The 19,594-nt window shown below is 31.3% G+C and overlaps 4 protein-coding genes and 2 pseudogenes across 9 annotated transcripts; 3 read left to right on the top strand and 3 right to left on the bottom strand.

The window, feature by feature from the left end:
* The first annotated feature begins 721 nt into the window (after positions 1–721).
* Positions 722–8,905, top strand: LOC131669555 (prostatic acid phosphatase-like). Of its 3 annotated transcripts, none has more exons than XM_058944507.1 (9): positions 722–983; positions 4,455–4,543; positions 5,918–6,016; positions 6,642–6,705; positions 6,907–7,082; positions 7,487–7,672; positions 7,757–8,092; positions 8,179–8,385; positions 8,765–8,897. In XM_058944507.1, the coding sequence occupies exons 1-8, from the start codon at positions 929–931 to the stop codon at positions 8,362–8,364; spliced, it is 1,191 nt and encodes a 396-aa protein (XP_058800490.1). In that variant the 5' UTR covers positions 722–928; the 3' UTR covers positions 8,365–8,385; positions 8,765–8,897. The 3 variants fall into 3 exon arrangements, with proteins under 3 accessions (XP_058800490.1, XP_058800489.1, XP_058800488.1); XM_058944506.1 differs by having other exon boundaries at positions 723–983; positions 8,179–8,376; positions 8,765–8,905; XM_058944505.1 differs by lacking the exon at positions 8,765–8,897 and having other exon boundaries at positions 724–983; positions 8,179–8,747.
* On the bottom strand, positions 8,743–10,118 carry LOC131669516 (probable ATP-dependent RNA helicase DDX23; annotated as a pseudogene).
* Positions 10,119–10,355: 237 nt separating this feature from the next.
* Positions 10,356–10,934, bottom strand: LOC131669558 (probable splicing factor, arginine/serine-rich 7; annotated as a pseudogene).
* LOC131669553 (vacuolar protein sorting-associated protein 41 homolog) lies at positions 10,830–17,007 on the bottom strand. 2 transcript variants are annotated; one of them, XM_058944502.1, is made up of 13 exons: positions 16,792–17,007; positions 16,586–16,720; positions 16,225–16,507; positions 15,956–16,154; positions 15,726–15,880; positions 15,407–15,647; positions 14,551–15,307; positions 14,133–14,469; positions 13,835–14,071; positions 13,719–13,763; positions 13,567–13,640; positions 13,382–13,440; positions 10,830–10,946 (listed from the first exon to the last, which is right to left on the bottom strand). In XM_058944502.1, exons 1-12 carry the CDS (start codon positions 16,813–16,815, stop codon positions 13,387–13,389), a joined length of 2,541 nt encoding a protein of 846 aa, XP_058800485.1. In that variant the 5' UTR covers positions 16,816–17,007; the 3' UTR covers positions 10,830–10,946; positions 13,382–13,386. The 2 variants fall into 2 exon arrangements, with proteins under 2 accessions (XP_058800485.1, XP_058800484.1); XM_058944501.1 differs by lacking the exon at positions 10,830–10,946 and adding an exon at positions 12,081–12,214.
* Positions 10,991–13,539, top strand: LOC131669556 (uncharacterized). Its single transcript, XM_058944508.1, has 8 exons — positions 10,991–11,209; positions 11,593–11,616; positions 11,995–12,238; positions 12,307–12,565; positions 12,660–12,932; positions 13,010–13,100; positions 13,204–13,296; positions 13,401–13,539. The coding sequence occupies exons 1-7, from the start codon at positions 11,110–11,112 to the stop codon at positions 13,278–13,280; spliced, it is 1,068 nt and encodes a 355-aa protein (XP_058800491.1). The 5' UTR covers positions 10,991–11,109; the 3' UTR covers positions 13,281–13,296; positions 13,401–13,539.
* A 118-nt stretch (positions 17,008–17,125) lies between the features above and the next one.
* LOC131669543 (non-structural maintenance of chromosomes element 4 homolog A-like) lies at positions 17,126–19,575 on the top strand. 3 transcript variants are annotated; one of them, XM_058944485.1, is made up of 9 exons: positions 17,126–17,159; positions 17,249–17,351; positions 17,718–17,868; positions 17,989–18,081; positions 18,163–18,293; positions 18,380–18,497; positions 18,564–18,851; positions 18,941–19,068; positions 19,151–19,575. In XM_058944485.1, the coding sequence occupies exons 3-9, from the start codon at positions 17,724–17,726 to the stop codon at positions 19,223–19,225; spliced, it is 978 nt and encodes a 325-aa protein (XP_058800468.1). In that variant the 5' UTR covers positions 17,126–17,159; positions 17,249–17,351; positions 17,718–17,723; the 3' UTR covers positions 19,226–19,575. The 3 variants fall into 3 exon arrangements, with proteins under 3 accessions (XP_058800468.1, XP_058800469.1, XP_058800470.1); XM_058944486.1 differs by having other exon boundaries at positions 17,137–17,351; positions 18,383–18,497; XM_058944487.1 differs by having other exon boundaries at positions 17,137–17,351; positions 18,564–18,847.
* The last annotated feature ends 19 nt before the right edge of the window (positions 19,576–19,594 follow it).

Below are 19,594 nucleotides of genomic sequence, written 5' to 3'. Positions count from 1 at the left end.
TTGCGGACGCACGCGTCACGGCATCACGGCATCACGGCGTCACGGCGTCACGGCGTCACGGGATTTCCTCCGAGAAAAATTGGCGTCGACGATCGCTGCCCGCCGCTAATGGCGCGGGACACGCGCGCGACGATCTGGAGCAATAACGCAAACGTAATTAGCGGTGGAAGGGACTTGGCCAGGCCTGGCTGCGAAGCGCGCCATGCGTGTTCAGTTTTATGGACTGCGATAAAAGGCGCTGCCTCGTACCTGTCGGCGTTTTACAATCGAGAGCCTTGAATTGTAATCCTACGCTCGCGGAGACGATGCTCTAGAAAAGCTTATCTCCTCTTCTATCGGAACTGATTGGCTCGGTGGCGGCAATTAATCGTCGGTGTTGGCGCGCCGAGAGACAAGGCCGCCGTTTGGGAAACGGTTCGCCAGCGAGTACGCGCTGCGAGCCCCGCGGCTCGCCCGAGCTTTCGCAGAAGCCTGCAGCGTAGCGGCGGCTTATCTGCGAACGAGCAGCTTAGCTCTGCTTTTTTCGTCACCTCTGAACCCCGCATCAATGGACTCGATAATTGCGGGCCGGCGCGACGTAGCAACGGGGAGGAACGGAGGTACGAGAGCACGTGGACGCGTCGTTGTGAAAGCGAGCGCGCGAGAAAAAATAAGTTCACGGCCAAGTGCTGGTATTGTGAGCGCCGGCGACGAGCGGAGGCGGCACAATTTGGCGCGCAATTGAAAGTGCAACAGTAAGGCGGCATGGCGTGGCTCCGCCGCTTTGTCATCGGGCGATCAGTCGCGGAGCGGCGGGCGCTTCGAGCGGAGATAAGCCGAGCACAGCGGGTTCAGCTTTTGCGCGCGTGTACACGTAGGTGCGTTCGCGCGCGAGCCTCTGGACCGCATCTTCCTCCGTGCCTGCCGCTCCTCTCGGCCCTTCGCCACCATGCCCATCCTCTTATCCGTACTTTTCGCTCTTTCTCTTCACTCTCCGACTCTAGGTAAGATCTGTTTTTCACTTTCTTTTCCCTTTTCACCCACCTCGCTTTGCTCCCCTCGCTCCGCGCTCGACATTTCCTTTCGCAACTCCGGCTGTTTTTTCTCTTCCCCTTGCCGTCGATACGCGTCGCTCGCTCAACTATTCGCGCAAAATCATCGTCAAGACAACGCGCTATTGGTCAGCAGCAGCCTGCTTAAAGCCCTTCTTACGATTGTTATTCAATGTGAAAATCCATCTACCCAAAAAAAAACACTGCTCGACAAAAATACTTGTGAAATTGACGAATAACACGTTCGATCAACGAATAAACGCTGTTACAGCTTTTCCAATAAGACAAACTTTTTAAATGACTGCCGCTATTGCGAAACGGGTTCAAACCTTTCAAGACTTCCTGTTCATACGTGTAAAGAAATTCTTCGAGTATTCTGCGCGATCCATCCCGAACTTTCATGAATTTTTCGTCAACTTTCCATCGGAGTCATTCTATAAAACGGAGTAAATAACTGAACACAAAGCAATAGATTTTCTTATAGATACTTGAAACCTCGATTGTAAATAAACTTTACCAACATATTGGGATAATAACAACAATTTAAAATGAAATAATATCATCTCGAAGAGATCAACTAATTGTATAATATATATACGCGTGCCTATTTATATTTTTAATATATTAATCTCATGATTAATAGCTCTGCGTAATTTTCCTATAATTTTTATATAATTAAAGGAAATATTGACGGCTGGTGATCGCACATGTTTTCTCAAAGAATAATGGAATACTCAAGACAAAATTCTTTCTATTTTTTTATCCACTATTTGAATTATCTACGAGGTAAAATATCTACTATCGCAACTGTACATATATTACTGTCGGTTTAAAAATAATAGAGCTACCGAGTTTTCTACGAATAACTCGGGTAAAAGAAATCGCACAATGACGAGACTTGGAAGACATCGAAGAAAAGTTTTTTGACAACGGCATGATCTTGTTTGAGACTTGTGCAGATAATTAATACAAATTCGGCGACACGAAACAGGACAAATAAAACACGAGATATCGACGATTTCTTTTCTTGTCCAACGTTGAAGCTCTCCCATTCGATTAAAAATGAGTTAATTTGTTTGGAAAAAAAATTGAATATGTTAATTCTTCGACGATAAAATCGACAAGTTTCGTGAGATTTTGTTTAAAATATTCGAGCCACTGAATACAAACAGTCATATAAACTCTTTTCAATAGAGTGACATTCAATGTCCGAGTACACTCAGTGACTCATAGTTTGTAGTTTTACGAGTTCTTTTATAAATGAAAATTTGAGCTTTTTCATTTTGCAAAATTCGTAACTAATGTTCATTTATACGAAGCCTATGTAGATGTTGATCTTTGAAAGGAAATTTAAATGAACAAATGGATGAGTAAACCATCTCAATTTTATTTTCACTTGCTAAGAGATAAATGTACGCAATAAGGAAAACACAAAGAATGGTTCAATTATTAATTTCATACATAGCTCAACGTCCTCAGATTTCGAATAAATAAACAATAGTTAAGAATTATGCAAAATACAAAAGCACAAATTTTCATTATAAAAAAAGTCATAAAACTAAAAACTATGAATCACTGAACGTACTCTGCCTTTGAATGTCACTCTACTCCAAAGAACTTATTCATACTCAATAGCACGAATACCTTAAACAAAATTTCATGAAACTTTTTGTCTCTGTCGCATAAATGAATGGAAAAATTCAAATGTTTCGCTTACAATTACAAAAGCGTGATTTTTTAATGATTTTTTTAGCCGAGCTTCGTGTTGGTAAGACTATTCACGCTTAAAATCGGTTTTACCTGGATTTTTTAGACGTTCTTCAGTGTTCAATGTACGTACCTGATTTTTTTCAAATCAATTTATTTTTGATTGAATAACAATAAATTTGAACAAGAAAAGAAATCGATGAAAATCCGTGTTTTTTCCATTTCATGCCACCAAATTTATATTAATCATCTTTATAAGTCGTAAGCCAAAAAATGTTCCTTTGATGTGATGCAAGTCCTATCGTTATAGGAGTTTTTCAGTCAAATTATTCACTGAAAACACAGTAAATCTATTATTTTTCAACCGATAGTAGGATTGTTCAGGTGATTGGAATAGTCAAACATATCTTTTCATCTATAATAGATGTCACGATTCAATCCAAAATTAGTATGGTAACACATATTTAAAAAAGCAATGTCTTCTATGTCGACATCTTCTTCAGTTCATACGTATAGTTCAGTCAATAATTTCCGTTAAATGACCATTAGAGGTATCAATCATGCATCATTTAGCACATTTCATATTTTTACAAATTTTTCGATAGCTGACCTGAATTATTAATGTGGACGAATCGTGGTCCATCTTCGAGCACGCTTAATCGAAATATTATTTTTGATTCAATAAAAGTCATGATAAAGCACATTTTTTCACATCATCTATGTTATAATCGATTGTAACGTGAGCCAGTTATCATGAACAAATTAATAATTACAATACAAATGCAATAACTAATGATATGTCTAAAATTATCATCTCTGCTGAGATATACGTTGAGATTTCATTTCTCAATTGTAATATCTAAAAAGTCGTATGTAAAAAACAAACGTTTCAAGCATACTTTTTTGTATTCACACGCTGTAATCCATTCGGAACCGAATTCAAGGATATAATTCAAAGTGTAAAAACTTCAAACTTTTTGTATTCTTTTCAATTATATATTTCGCTATATATAACGAAAAAATGATTGGAGGATCGTTGACAAAAATTTTATGCTTGTCGGTTTTGACAATTTCAAGCTGATGGCAATGATAAAATAGAAAGCGCAAATAAATTATATTTTTTAAAGAATCAACAAAGAATCATTTACTGAAAAGTAATGATCAAAAATTAAAAAATCGCGTTCTTTCACTATGATCTCAAAAGCGTGGATCCGGCATTTGAATAAATAAATAGTAGTTGAGTATACATTGCATATGATACATTCTGTAGTGATTACTAATAAGTTGCTTATACATTAATTCATAATTGTCGGTATGAGTGATGATTGCGTAAATATTAGTATTCAAGTTAAGAATTTATCATTTGTTTTATATATGGAATTTCATATAAAATAATTAAATATTTCTTTTTTAATTTTAAATAAAATTTCTAATGAATAATTATAAAATATACTGTTCGCGTGACGTTTTTGAAGTTTTAATTAACTAACAATCTATGATACGAAAAATGCAAACTGTTTCTTAATGAAATCATTACTTGTCTTGGTAATGTGATATCAGCTATGCAAATTATACAGGATCTCCGTATAGATGTTAGCTGGAATCATTAGATTTGTCCTTTACAAATCAAAGCAGGATTGACTACTTTCAAACCAAAGCCCATTCGACGTCACGTTTTTTTCCAGTCATCATCTCATCTCATTTTCATTCTTTCAGTCTATGCAGCAAGCATCCATGGCGATGCCCTCAACGAAAATATTGTCGAAGACGAAACTGTAAGGGACACCCTACGGCAAGTAAATTTGGTAAGCCAAAGTACTTATTGTCACAAAATTACTTACGTCTTGGGCGACTCGAAAAACAATTGCTAATAATTTTTAACAATATGCTTGTTAGATGCATGTTGGATTTATTTTATCCTTAATTCCTTTTTCTAATAACGTAAGCCGGGAAACTTACAATTTCAAAATGATTGAATTCGCTAGCACGCTTTTATAACACGGAGAAAATGGTATAAGAAACATTAAAATAAAGTCAAACGAAAATTACTATATTATATAGGAGCGGTGTGACATTTAAAATTAATGGTGGATTTTGTTATACTTTTAGCAAATATTCCTACAATCATAAAAATTTTTGCTATACTGCTTGACAAGCAAAACTATATCACTTGACAAAAATTACTATATAAGATAGTAAAGATTATACTTTTTACATAGTAAAATTTCTATTATAGTATAAGAATCTTTGATATATAATATTAGAGTTAAGCTTCTGTGTATAATAAATTTTATTATGTAAAAAGTGAAAATTTTTATGTTAGATAGAAAAAAATTATGTTATCGTGAAATGTCGTAAATATTATAAAACTATTGAATATATGTAATATTAGAGTTTATATTAATAAATAACAAATTTTAACAATGAAAATCATAAGAAAAAATGAACTAGATATAATGTAAAAATGAACTAGGTATAAACTAGATATAATGTACGGTTACTCCACTTACACTAGATGGTGTATTTCAAATTTCTACCCTGTGAGTGGCCGAACAATCAAAAGATTGATATATAAGGAACTTTGTACGTGATTAATATGCGAAAAGCCGTTCGGTGTATTTTAATAGCGATTGCGATTAATATAAGTATAAGTAAGTAGTATAACATTAAAGTATAACAGCGATGTAAATATATAAAATTTAGTGATATAAAATATACGATACTTACAGATAGTCTTGATGTCAATAATTTATAAATATACAAAAAGTCCGAAATTAAAAATAATCAAGATTAACAAGCATAATAAATTAAAAATGATAAATAATTTTTTTCAAATATCTTTTCTGTACGTAAAATATATTTTATAAATTCATTAACAATTATTAAACGGCATAACCTACATTACTGCGTTATTGTAATAAAATTTAGTATACGAATATAGTAAAAATTTTTATAACACAAAAATGTCACACTTTTCTTATGTAATACAGTAATTTTTATTATTTATTATTTTTATATTTATTATACTATTTCTCTCCGTGAATGTAAGCGTGTCGCTATTGATCGACATGTTGATTTGTTTAAATGTTTCAATGTCAAATCGAAGTAACCTCAACGAATCTTTTACATCGCAAGTGTCGTGTAGAATTTACTTAACGTTACATTCCACTATCATTCAGGTAATTCGTCATGGCCATCGAAGTCCTCAGAGTACATACGAAAACGATCCATACAAAAACGATGCCATGGAACCGTTTGGTTGGGGTCAATTAACTAGCGTGAGTGTATTATACGTATTTTTGTTTCCAAATATCGTTTCTTTCAAAAACTATAAAATGTCTTACGCAAATATTGACTTTGGCTCGTTTATTCATTCAAGTCTGCAGAGCTTAATTTAGTCTAAATAAGTGGAGCAGTGAAACTATACTATTTTTCTTTTCTCTTAAATGTGAATAGTTTCTTGATACTTCCTATTCATTAAAAAATAGAGTAGATCAACTACAACAACAAACTATACGAGAATATGCAGAGAAAAACAGAAAAAGTTGAAATTGTTCGATAAATCATTCCGCACGATATAGATACTTTTACACGCGCATCTCATGTTTGGAGTGCTAAAATGCGTAATAGTAATCAATACAGAAAACATTATTCGATCCAATTATAAATTGTAAATAAAACATTTTAGAGAAAAAAATTTGTAATATATTCACATTTCAATTCTTATTCTTGAGAACAAAAGTCATAATTCTGATGATGACTTTCAGAAGAGACAATTAATTGATATTTCGCTAATTATTGTATGAAAAATGTCAATGATCATTCCTTCAATTAAAAATGTAATATACTACGTCATATAATATTATAGCAATATCCAGAGCGTAAAGCTATTCTTTTTTGTAGGAAGGACGACGTTCTCAATATAATCAAGGAATTTTTCTGCGCAAAAGATATGGACATTTCTTAGGTAAGAAAATACGTTCACATATATTAATATAATCGTATCACTTTTCCTAGTAAACAATTCTATCTTTCAAATACAAGATTTTTGTATTTTTAGTTATTCTATTCAATATAATTTGAGACAAACTAGTCATATGAAAACCCGATGAGCTGTTTATTACTAAAGTTATTGTTCTGCTATTAATGAATTGATCACTTGACACAGGTACCAAGTATAGTCCTGAAATATTTTGGCTTCAAAGTACGGCAGTCGATAGAGCAAAAATGTCAGCACTTCTTGAAGCCGCCGCATTGTGGAAGCCGGATAACGATCAAACCATTGTAGATGGTTTGGCTTGGCAACCAACGTCTTTGAACTACCAAACCAGCGATAAAGATACCGTGAGACAATATTTCTATAAATTATAAAGTATACGAGTCTTTCTCTTCAAATTTCTATTGAATAGTCTCATTAAAAGTAGTTGGTGATACGTACGCTTCATAGAACCTTGTATCTAAATTTCAATTGACTCCTTTCGTTGACATTTTAAATCTTAACTTGAATATCTATACGAAACGGATTTAATATTTTACAATATTTACTACACTATTCAAATAAAACAAAAAAATAATAAACCAAAAGATTATTTTTGAGAATATTTAAAATTAGTAAGGGATTTCAGGACTGCCAGCCATTACATCTTGAAGGCACAAGAATGTCAATTTGTCATTTGTTAGACTGATTTTTTAGCATTATTTAGTGACTAATTAAGCATTTAGCGTTACTCAATAATTCTGTTTTTCAGCTCCTACTTATATGGGAAACTTGCCCAGAATACGCAAGAATGAGGGAAGCTGTGCTGAAATCGCCGGAGATTAAACAAATCAATAAGGTCAATGAAGATTTGTACCAAGTGCTTGAAGTACATACAGGAGAAAATATGACAAATCCTGATGATGTATTTGACATATTCGCTACTCTGGAGGCTGAGGTATTGAAAGCATCGATCTTATGAGGTCTTTACCTAGGTCTTGATTGAAACGTATTTTTAAATCGATCTAATTAAATGCTACAGTCAAGCATGAACTATACTTTGCCGGATTGGACGCAGATGTATTATCCCGATAAGATGAGATCGCTGAGTAGTTTGAGCCTTCAAATTAACGTGTACAACGAATCGCTATTAAAAATGAAGAGCGCCCCACTTGTTTCTAAAGTTGTTAGCAATATGCTGCAAAAATCGGAAGGAATATTAGTACCGAGTCAACGAAAAATGTTCATGTACGTTGGTCATGACTCGACAGTTGTCAACATTCTAGAGGGAATGCATGTTTGGGATCTACAAATACCTGCTTATAGCACTATGGTTATGATAGAACTTCACGAGGATGAGGGACAATATTTTGTTCAGGTAGCTATGTCATTTCATGATACTTCTTACACTTTCTTGGCGGATTGCAATTCTCAAATATACAACAATGTCACATTGATTTTTAGCTATACCTCAGGAACTTGACTCAATATGATCCTTATCCACTTACCATACCTGGCTGTAATTTTGCCTGTCCTCTGGATCAGTTTAGAAGTTTGTTGAGTCCAATGATTATTACAGAAGATGAATGGAATGAAGAATGTGTTCTAAAAGATCCCAAGTATATGCCTGGCTCTGTGCCACTGCCTTAGATAAATCATCAAGTAAAGAAGGTTTTACATGCCATCAACTCGCCTACATATTGTTATTTGATCAAAGTGCAAGGATATTCGCAAACTGTATACACCGTTTCTACAGATCACTTAACTGTATTTACGTTACTTGCAGTGAACTGTGATTTTCTATTATAAGAATCTGCCTCCAATTATAAATACTCCGTACCTGTTTCTTATTTATTAATAGTATTTTCACAATATATTAGTTGTTGAATAAAAATATATTGCTTTTTGAATAACTTCTGGAGTGTGTTTAAGGATAAATCACTTTCAAAATGTCTTAAAAATGCAATGTTTAATGATAAATTTACTTGCGTATCACTCAGTTTAAAAATTATCAAAATGGATAAGACATTAACAAATATTATATTTACAGGTCTTAAGCGAAGATTTTTTCTTCTCGACGTTTCTGAGTAACAACTGTTCCTGGTTTGTGTTGTGCTTCTGGATGGTTGAGCAGTTCGGGAGGACAGCTAGATATCGGGCTTGCCAAAATAGTTTGTTTGAGGTCATAGAAAAGATGGCTATCGTCTTTAGTACAGAACGATATTGCAATACCATTCTTTCCAGCTCGACCTGTTCTTCCGATACGATGCGTATAATCTGAAATTTACGAAAAATATATTGTTATTAATCGATATCTACGAAAAAAGCTATGTTATTTGGAAAATTATTAAATGTTGCTGTGTACCTTCGATTGTTTTAGCCATGTCATAATTAATGACCATAGACACGTCTTTGATTTAATACCACGACCAGCGACGTCGGTAGCAATCAAAATATCTTTTGTTCCAACTTTGAATGAAGCAAGCGCACATTCTCTTTGTTTTTGTCCTTTTCCACCGTGCAGTGTACATGAGATGTACTAAAATATAAAAATTAAAAAAATTAAATTTATTATAATTAATATTTAATACTCTGAAAAAGGAGTTGCCAACTCACCCCAAGTTTTTCCAATCCTTTAGTAAGTACATCAGCTCCTTTCTTCTGGTTGACAAAAATGATAATGGGTGGTTCAACGCCACGACTAAGAATTTCCATAAGTTTCTTCTTCTTGTCGGCTTCGCCCATAATATGTACAATTTGCTAGGTTCGTTCGGTAGGTTTACCAATGCTACCGATGTACACTACTGTTGGTCTTCTCAAATGTTCTCGCTAATCTTTCCACCGCCGCAGGCATTGTAGCTGTGAACATCACCGTCGACCTGTACTTTTTCTTCGTATTGTAGTTAGCAAGAAGTTTTTCTTCATTTTCATCATCTTCATTGTCAGGTTAGAGATTTGAAACTGGCATGTATTCTAAAATTTTCTGCACATCCGGCTCAAAACCCATGTCTATCATCCTATCTGCTTCGTCGAGAACAATGTATGTGCACTGATTCAAAACCAAATATCTATTTTCTAGAACGTCTATTAATCGACCAGGAGTCGCAATTACAATCTGAAATGAAAGAAATATATGTTTGAAATGTTATCGTTTTACTGTAAGCATTTAGATATAAGTGAATTTGTAAATACCTCACAACCCATTCTCAACCTGAATACTTGTTCTCTCTCGAGACCACAAACAACTACCACTGTCCTGATACCTAGTGGCTGTCCAAATTTATTGGTTTCTTCTTTAATTTGTTGTGCCAATTCTTTGTAACAAAGATATGATTATCATTTCACTTCCTAAAAAAATCTTAATGTACGATAACTAAGTAAGGCTTACCGAGTTGGAGCCAAAATTATACTATAAGGGCCTTGATCTGCTTTTTCTAATCTTTCAGTTTTTGGAAGGCTTGTGATCCATAATAGCAAAGGAATCAAGAATGCTAGTGCTTAAATATGCTTAAATATGCTTAAATATGCTTAAATATATCATAAAAAATATGAATTGCTTTTAATGATGTATATACAACAGCACTTCTTTTACTACATCTGAATGTATAAACATGGAAAAAGACCAGAGTCGCCTATTGAAACTATATTCTAAAAAAATAATTTATGTACCTATCACGATCACCCCATTCTCTATTTATACTAGAATTTAATCCTTCTGTTTGAGGTAGTTTTTCTTTGCTCTTCTTATTGTTTTTTCATAGCATCAACTTCTTCTTGTCTTTTTTGAAGACAAGTGCTACTCGTTCTGCCTTAGTAAGAAATTGGTTTAGCTCGAGCTTCTTCCTCAGCTTTTTTTCTTTGCCAATAACTCTTCCAAACTCAAAGGTTTTTTTTTTGGAACTGGCTTTTTTCTTCTTCTGCAGTGGCTTCTTTCTCGTCATCTTTCTTCACTTGTCTCGTTCTTTGTCTCTGACTCTATCTTGTTTTCTGTCTCTAGTTCTTTCTAAATCTCTATCCTTAGAACGTTCTCTTCCACGAGACTTATCTGCTTCGCGAGACCTTGAACGTTTTCTATCTTTTTTACGATCTTTTGATCTACTTCTAGAGCGTCTACGGTCTCTATACTCTCTATCTCTTCGCGTTCACGATCTCGATCTCTATCTCTCTCTTTCTCTCGACCTGCTACGCTTACTTGATTTTTTTTCATAACTTTTGTTCATTGCAAGTTCAATCTGAAAAAGTCAACAAAATTATTAGAAAATTCACTACTCGTCAATCGAACAGTAATCAGTGATCTTTCAAGCAAAGCTTTGTCTACAAAAAATACATTACGCAATTATGTAATACATAATTGCGTAATGTATACTAATTTTATTTCAATTTATTTTTTATAATATGAGAAATCAAATAAATAATGATAAATGTAAATATATCCTTTTGAGGTTAGAACCTTTCGATTATTATTCAAAGTTTGTCTGCAAGTCAATACATGCTGGTACATTACTTTGCAACTTATTCTATATAATTTTTTTCTTATTTATTAACAAAACTATTGTACTAAACTAATAAATCAAATATTCCAAAAGAATTATAAGTCATCTAAATATATTGTGTAACACAAATTCTGTTTCACGGAATGAAAACGTATGCGTATATCTGGGTATGTGATCCAAACAAACCAGACGGCTTTGGCGTTTAAGACAATCTAGAGACATTTAACTTTATTATTAAATACGTCCTAGTAACTATGTTTATAATACTGATGTCAACACTTTTACACAAGCGCGCGTTTACTTTTGAAAGCACTTTTTACATGACAAAAAATGTTATCTCATACCTACAATCCAAAAACATCTAATTTATTTTGTTATTGTCAAGAACACATTCCAAATTTTTATATAGGTAAGAAAAAAGACAAATATAATAACAAGCAATTTTTATTACAAAAAAAATTAGTGTTAATAGCATTTTTAAAAAAGTATATGAAATATTCTTATATCGATATTAAGACTATATTTCTTATGCTAATATACTTTATATTGTCTTGTTATATTCAAAAGCATTGATATTTACATTGTATAAAGACTTTTAGCTTCATACAAATAGTGCTTATTAAATATTACATACGATTTCTAACATGATTTATACATAGTATACAGTGCACTTCAATTATAATTATGATACTTTTATGTTTAGCATATATATTAAAAGAACCTTAATAATATAATCAATGAAAAATAAAGGATATCCTGATTAATATTGATATTTCTTATTTAACAGATGACAAAATGCAGAAATCTTTATGTTTTCGAGAAAGACTTGAGGTATTCCACAAAGATAATTCATCAGAAAAACTAGAATTAATTGGCCAATACTCTGTATCAGTCGAAAGTATTGGTACAAGAAACCAAGAATTTTTAGTGCATATATTCTTATCGATGACAGTTAATAATCATCTAATCGTGTCAAAACTGACCAGCTCAGCAACCAAAGAGCTCCACTGTTTACAAGAGAAGAAATATGAGTTACTTATTTTATTTTGTAAAACATACATATGATTAACATTCACTGTAATAATAACTTTTGTTCCAGATCTTCAGAACTAAATAATAATTTGTGTGAAAAGAATGGGTACATAGGGAATGCAGATAATGGCTATTTCATTAGAGTTACAGTAAAGTCTGATGAATATAAGCAATCAAAAACAATATGCCTGCCGTATTGTAGTACAATGTTTATTAGCGATGGTTGTAGCATAGTATTAATGCGATATTTGGCTATGACAGATTTTTCTGGAATTTTAAGCTTTGACATGATCACAATAGAAGGAAACATTGTCAAATGTGACTATGTATGTTATATTTTATTATTCTACAGCAATTTTAAACATTTTAGTTAATATCATTAAGTATTTAACAAATAAAAATAAAATTTTCTTTTCATAGGAGTGTTCTAGTATGGATTTGAACACTACAGATATAAAAACTTATGAGATTGTACAAAAATTATATCTCAATGATGCAGTCAGTAGCATAATAAAAAATATTTTATCAAATCAAGGAAATCTTTTGAGCATAAATTTCATCAATTCTCCATACATAATAAAAATAAATCCTCATGTTGATCATTGCGTACATCAGCAAGAGCTAATTATATTACCCTTGAGATCGACATGGAAAGAAGATTTTGAGCTTAACTCACAACATTTTGACAAAAAAGTTATTGTATCAGATATACATTAAGATATACAAAACTAAAGTAATACTTAAAATTCAACTTAGAACATGATTTATAGGTTTTTGAAAAAGACAGAAAAAGAAAATATCTACTATTACATTCTGAAATAAATGAGCTTTTAAGTGATTATATTCAAAGTTTACTCTGTAGTAAGTATATGTTATATAACTTTTTCTTACTAATACATATATATATATATATATATATATATATATATATATATATATATATATAAATTATAATATTTTATAGCAAAACCAGATGATGTTCTAAAATTTACAATAGATCATTTTCAAATATTAACTTCCGATCAAAATGGGAAAATTTGAAAGTTTTTGTACTTAAGTAGGTATCAGTTTTATAATTAATCTCAATCCATCAAGTATCTATTATTTAGAAAAAATAATTTGAAAATGGAATAATCACTCACCAGAATCATTTTCTACCAGGTGAAGTATCTTTTTGTGGATTACATATGACACATGTTTCCTATAACAAGAATAATAACTTTCTTAAAAAATCAAACAGTTTTAATCTTTTGCTTAATCAATAATTTATAATAAGGAAATCATCAAAATTTGTACAATTAACTTTTATAATAGTATTGAAACTTACCACAACTTGAAGATTTGGTAGGCATTCTTCATGAAAAGAATGCTTACAATAAAATATAACTAGATTTCTTGGTTCTATAAAGCATGGAAGAAATGCAAAGAATGTATTAATAAATGATAAAATAAATAATATTAGAAATATGTAACACTCACCTCTAATAATTATTTTTCTATGACATGCTCCACACATCTGATCATCTATAAAAATTTGTTTTTCATTTTAACATTAGTTAAGTGTAACATAAATAAAAACTATTATTATTTTTTACCATCAATAAATATCCCTTTCTGATGTCCTTTTACTAATTTCTCATGTAAATTGAAATAGTCACTGGAGATAATTTTCTTACATCCCTCTTGAACAGATACTTGTAAATTATAGTCACAAATCATTTTGACTAATGCTTTTTTTAAGCCTGGAATTTCCAGAGATGGCTCTATCCTTTGAACCATAAGTCGTGGATCAACGTAAGTTCCAATTTTTTGCAGTAAGAATGTAATGGCATCTAATAAAAAAAATTTAGACTGTTAATAAATTCTAACAAAATTAAAATAAAAATTTTTAACCTGGCTTATCTAAGGAATAATTAATTAAATCATTCCACAATTCTTCATCATCATGTTCTTGACAAAACGCAATTGCACTTTCCATGTCATTAAGTTCTCGTGTCATAAGTTGCAATGCTTGTGAAGTGTTTCCTATCCTACCAAGTAAATAAACCATTTCTGGATAAAATTGTTTTTGGCTACAAATATCTAGAGCTTGTTGAATTGGGTAATTATCTGATCGTCTTAAAAGTGGCAGAAGTTTATCTCTAGAATAGTCCGCATACAAACGAACAAGTAAACCATGATATTTTCCTTTTGAGTCTTTAGTATCTTTTTTATCTAGAGCATCTAAATACTGGAAACAGAAAATAGAAATTTATTAATCTAAAATTTAATATTAATAACTAAAAATAGCTTCTCAATAAGTTTGAATTACCATGTATAAATAACGATGATTATTTTGCAATTTTTGTACAACAATTTCAGATGGTACTCTATCTTTCTCTAAAAAAAATTGTATTGCTCTATCAGCATCTAAATCCATTAACCCTTCAATCATATCATAAACTGAACTATACAGTTGATGTTTTTGAATCAATAAAAATACATCTTTATGTTTTAACTTCAAATACATTGCTAAGGCTTTGTCATATTTTCCTTCATGACTGTACAGTATAGCCAGTGCTTCAAGAAGTACATTTTGTCTCTGGTTGTTATGAATTAAAAAGTGACCTAAGACCATATTTACCACAGCAGTTACGTTATATAATTTAGGTGACCATTCCTTTACTAATTGCAGAAATCCATCTGGATCCAATTTTAAATATTCATATAAAACCATTTCATAAATGTGTGGATCTAAGGTAATATCACCCCTTGGAAGGTAAGCAGATATTGTACGTAGTTGATGAACTTTAGCAAATTTATATACTTCTTCTTCCCAGAGCTTTTTATTCTGACCAAGTATTGTCAGACAGAGTTTGCCAGCTTTATCATATTTTTCACAGTTTAATAAATGATCCAAATATACACGCCCAACATCTGCTAAGGAATGTTTACAGTCTTTACCGCCATTAACAGTGACTGCTTCTAAAGCTTTTTCAAATTTCCCATGACTTAAAAGCCATTCGATCCTATCATCAGCATCATACAAACTGGCAACAACAATGTCTTTAGGACTTACTATAAAAAACCTGTAGTAACAAATTAAGTTAAATGAATTGAAAAGAGGGTTGAGTAAAATAACTCTGTAATTCATTGTACAACAAATTCTCAATATTTTGAAATGGTACCTGTTTTCCTCCATCAAACAATCCAAATGGTAATCATTACAGTTGTACTCTTCATATCCTCTTAGAGAAAGGGAATTTGCACATATAATATTAAAATCTTGGTACTTTGGTTCTACAACATGCAAAGTTGGGCGTTGACTTTTTCCATTTTCAGATGGTTCCTTTAAACAGCCTAATAAAACTAACTGATTTTCAAGAGGTGCAATCCCAGATATGAAAAAGTCTACTTGAAATGTAGAAACTTTAATGTAAGAAGAAAAACTACAATTAAAATTCATTTGTATACATTCAAATAATTACAAATCAAAAAATGTTAAACCTAATTCAACTACAAATTCAGGTAATTCTCGATTGATAAGTTCTCGATTAGATCTTTTTTTAATTTGGCATATTCTGACTGTATCAACCCATCCTATTAATAAGGTTCTGTCATCTGACCATCTAAGGTTACATCTATATTGTTCTGGCACCGGTCTTAAACAAATCAAAACCAAAACGGATTTAATAAAATTAAATTACACATAAAAGCAACAAGCAAATGCAACTTACTCTACAGTTCCTGACCACTTAATTAGTCCTAAAGAGCACCTGGAATTTAAATCATAAATCCTAACACCAGTATCTGATGCCCAAGCTACAAACTGATCTGTCCATGCTATAGAGCGCACTCCACCTTCTGCTTCCCACAAAATTGTTGCCTTCAAACGAGCTAAAAATGTTTTTTCATACAAAACCAACTTGTCTTCACCTAAAATATAATGTCATAATTGTTATTTTCTTCATATATGTTCCTGATCATGAAATTTTTATTTATTAACCAATTATAAATCTTTTTCCACTGCCAGTTTTATAGTATTTTGGATCAATGGCTATACTCTTGACCCAATGTCCTGTACTCATATTGTGATTATTTTCAGTACTGTACAATCCATAAATAAAAACTCTACCATCGTTACTACAAGAGGCTATGAAATCTCCATTCTGATCTATAGATATTTGGTTCACAGCAACCGTATGAGCTCTCAAATTTTTTGATTCAATGCTATTACCTTGATGGTCAAGTATATGAATAGTTCCCCAATGTGAGCCCAAGCATAGGAACTAAAGAAAAAGTTGATAATAATGAATAGCTTTGTGACAACATTTAATAAATGTTGTGAAAAATGTATTGTGCTCTACTTTTGGATGAACAGCAATGCAACTGGCAGCATCTTTTTGTAAAATATTTATAACATCATTCCTCATCCTAACATATTTTAATCGAGGTTCAATCTCGTCTTCTACTTCAGAATCATCTTTGTCATTTTGATCGTCCTAAAATGAATTTTTATTATTACAAGTAAGAAAATTATTATAAATAATCACATGATCACACAGTGTCATACTTTATCTTGAGAATTTTCCATCATATGTCTAAAATTTTCTCTTTTACAATATTGAAATTGTCCTCCAATCACATGTACGTCAAATAACTTTTACAAAATATACGTATTTATTTACTCAACATTAGTAGAACCTTTACATTTTTACTACAATGTGTTCATATTACGTTTAGTCACAGCTAAATATTTGTTAATGTCATGATCACTACCTAAATGATCGTATCGTCGATGGATCGTATGTATACACTCCACGCTTTGTATATATATATTACTATATAAGCATGCAAGTGTGATAAATTGTACATCTTGTTTACCGACCGAAAAGTAAACCAGTATCGTTTGATTTTTCGGAAGGCGGTCATCATTCGTTTGTCGGTTTCGATCTTTTGTTCTATTCACATTTATTGTTTACGTTTTGATTAGTGTATATCTAGAAGTAATGAAATAATTTTTATTTCAGTTTTTCTTCTGAATTGAACACAAAAAACTAACTCATTTGTGAAACGCTTTTTTTAAAAATAAGTTAATAACTACTTCAAGCAAGTAATGTGCACATTAAGTTCGTAAGTGCACGTAATTCTTTATAATTCATTGTTGATTAATGCTTATACTTTTTATCCATCGTTTTATACTAAAATGCTTGTAATTTTATTTATGTCATTTAAACTATTGTATTATCGTTAATTAATGTATCGAACATCTGTAAGGTTATTTTTGTTTTTTTTTAATATTTCATTGGCAAAAAACAATTTACTTGATTTTTAATCTTATAACATTTGCATTAACTAAACATCGTTTTTTTGAGCTTGTGCAAAAACTGTTCTTGTTTAAAATTATAGTATTAGTCAAATGGACCAATTTTACATTGGACATAAATCAGAAGACTAATAATTATGGCTTTGAATTAGAATGAATATAAATCATTACAGGCAAATATGGCTTCTCAAGAAATAGTTCATTCAGATAGCGACTCAGACACACCACTACAAGGATCATTTTATTCATCTCAAACCAATCATCTATCTCCACAACAACGGACACAAATTTTGAGGGATTGTCATGTCAAAGTAAAAGAACTTGGTATATATATATATATATATTTTATTATTTATTACTAATATACCAAAATATATATGGACAATTTGATTTGACAATGATTGAAAAAATGAAATCTTTTATAATTACCAAAATTTATTTTAGAGAACAATATTACCACGAAAACTCCAGAATATTTAGAACCAATAGTAAAAGAAGTGGACAGAATAAATCAAGATGGAACTATGGAAGAGAAAAGTAAAGTTGACACACTTCAGTATTTCTAATTGTAACTGCAAAGTAAAAATATTGAAAATTAAAAATTTTTTCTTTTTATAGTTCAAAACTCTGAAGAAGTTGTCTTAGACTCTAAAATTGTATGCTCTGCATCCAACATTATAAAGAAATGTTCTGCAAATCTTCTTAGAGATTTTAGTAACTATGATTCTGTAGAATTTGCTCAGAAAATTGTAAGTCATATCACTCAGTACTGTTACTTTCTCATACTTTTAGCTTTATTGCATGTCCTATGAAATCTTTTTATTTGATTTTTTAGCAGGAGTTTACTAAAAGAATGCCAGATACAGTTGGTGAAGAAAATATTGACTGGTCCCTATTAGGAAAGAAAATAATACACAACTTCAATAAAACTGCCAAATTTACCATGCTTTTAGGTATTAGTAGTTCACTTGATTTTTGTCAAATTATTAACATAATTACACAAATATATATTTTTTTAGGAACCTTTCGTTTAATTGCTAGAAAAGAAATTATAAAACGTAAAACTGTTAGAGTACCTCAAGCTCCAACAAAGAGACCAGAAAACGTAATATCTCTTGACAAAGTTGAGGATAGTGTTGAAGAAACTGTAAATGGTATTAAGAAAATCATTAAAAATTATCAGAAACGGAAGGGACCAGTTGACTTTTTTGCTCTGGTACTTCATCCTACCAGTTATGGAAAAACTATTGAAAATATGTTACATACTTCTTTTCTAATTCGAGATGGTTTTGTTAAATTTACAGTAGGTAAAGTGTACGCTTATTATTTATTTTTATTAGTTATAAGTTTTTATATAAATGTGTCATTAAAAAAAAGTTATTTTAAATTTATTTAGATGAAGAAGGTATACCATATGTGGAAAATTGTACAGGTGAAAAAGATCAAAGTATCGATAAAAATAAACGCAATAGAATTACACGAAATATCCAAAATGTTTTATCATTAAATATGCATCAATGGAAAGTAAGTTTTCATTGCACATATGAATTTCTTATTTATTGTGAAATCTTAAGTATTCATATTAATATTAAAAAAATTCTTTTAGGCTTTAGTTAAAGCATATGCCATTACAGAACCAATGATTGATTTAGAGTCCAAGAAATCCAAACACACTACATAAAACCCGTTGTAAGATTGTCAGATATTTACAAAAAGTTCAATATTGAAAAAAAAAAAGAAATATATGGAACATGCCGTTGACTATATATTCCTACATATTTCTATTATCATATAGGTTCCTCTGATTCGGTCACTCGCTTAAGACGTATTCTTTTTGCTTGTGACAGTGTCCATAACTTTTATTAAGCTTTAAATTTTTTATAAAAGAAAAAAAAATGTTATTAATAAACGAAGTGATTAACTAGAATAAGTTTTTCATAAATATTATTTTCATAATGTAAAATATTACGAGTAACATTTTCTACAATCTATGGAATGATAAGTTATAAAAGGATTTTGTAAAAAAAGAATTAAGAAATAAAAGAATAAA

Source organism: Phymastichus coffea, unplaced genomic scaffold, assembly GCF_024137745.1.
Source record: "Phymastichus coffea isolate CEN01 unplaced genomic scaffold, Cenicafe_Pcof_1.1 PCOF00094, whole genome shotgun sequence".
NCBI lineage: Eukaryota > Metazoa > Arthropoda > Insecta > Hymenoptera > Eulophidae > Phymastichus > Phymastichus coffea.
The sequence above is the reverse complement of the archived record's forward strand: the minus strand, read 5'-3'. Positions and strand labels throughout refer to the sequence as shown.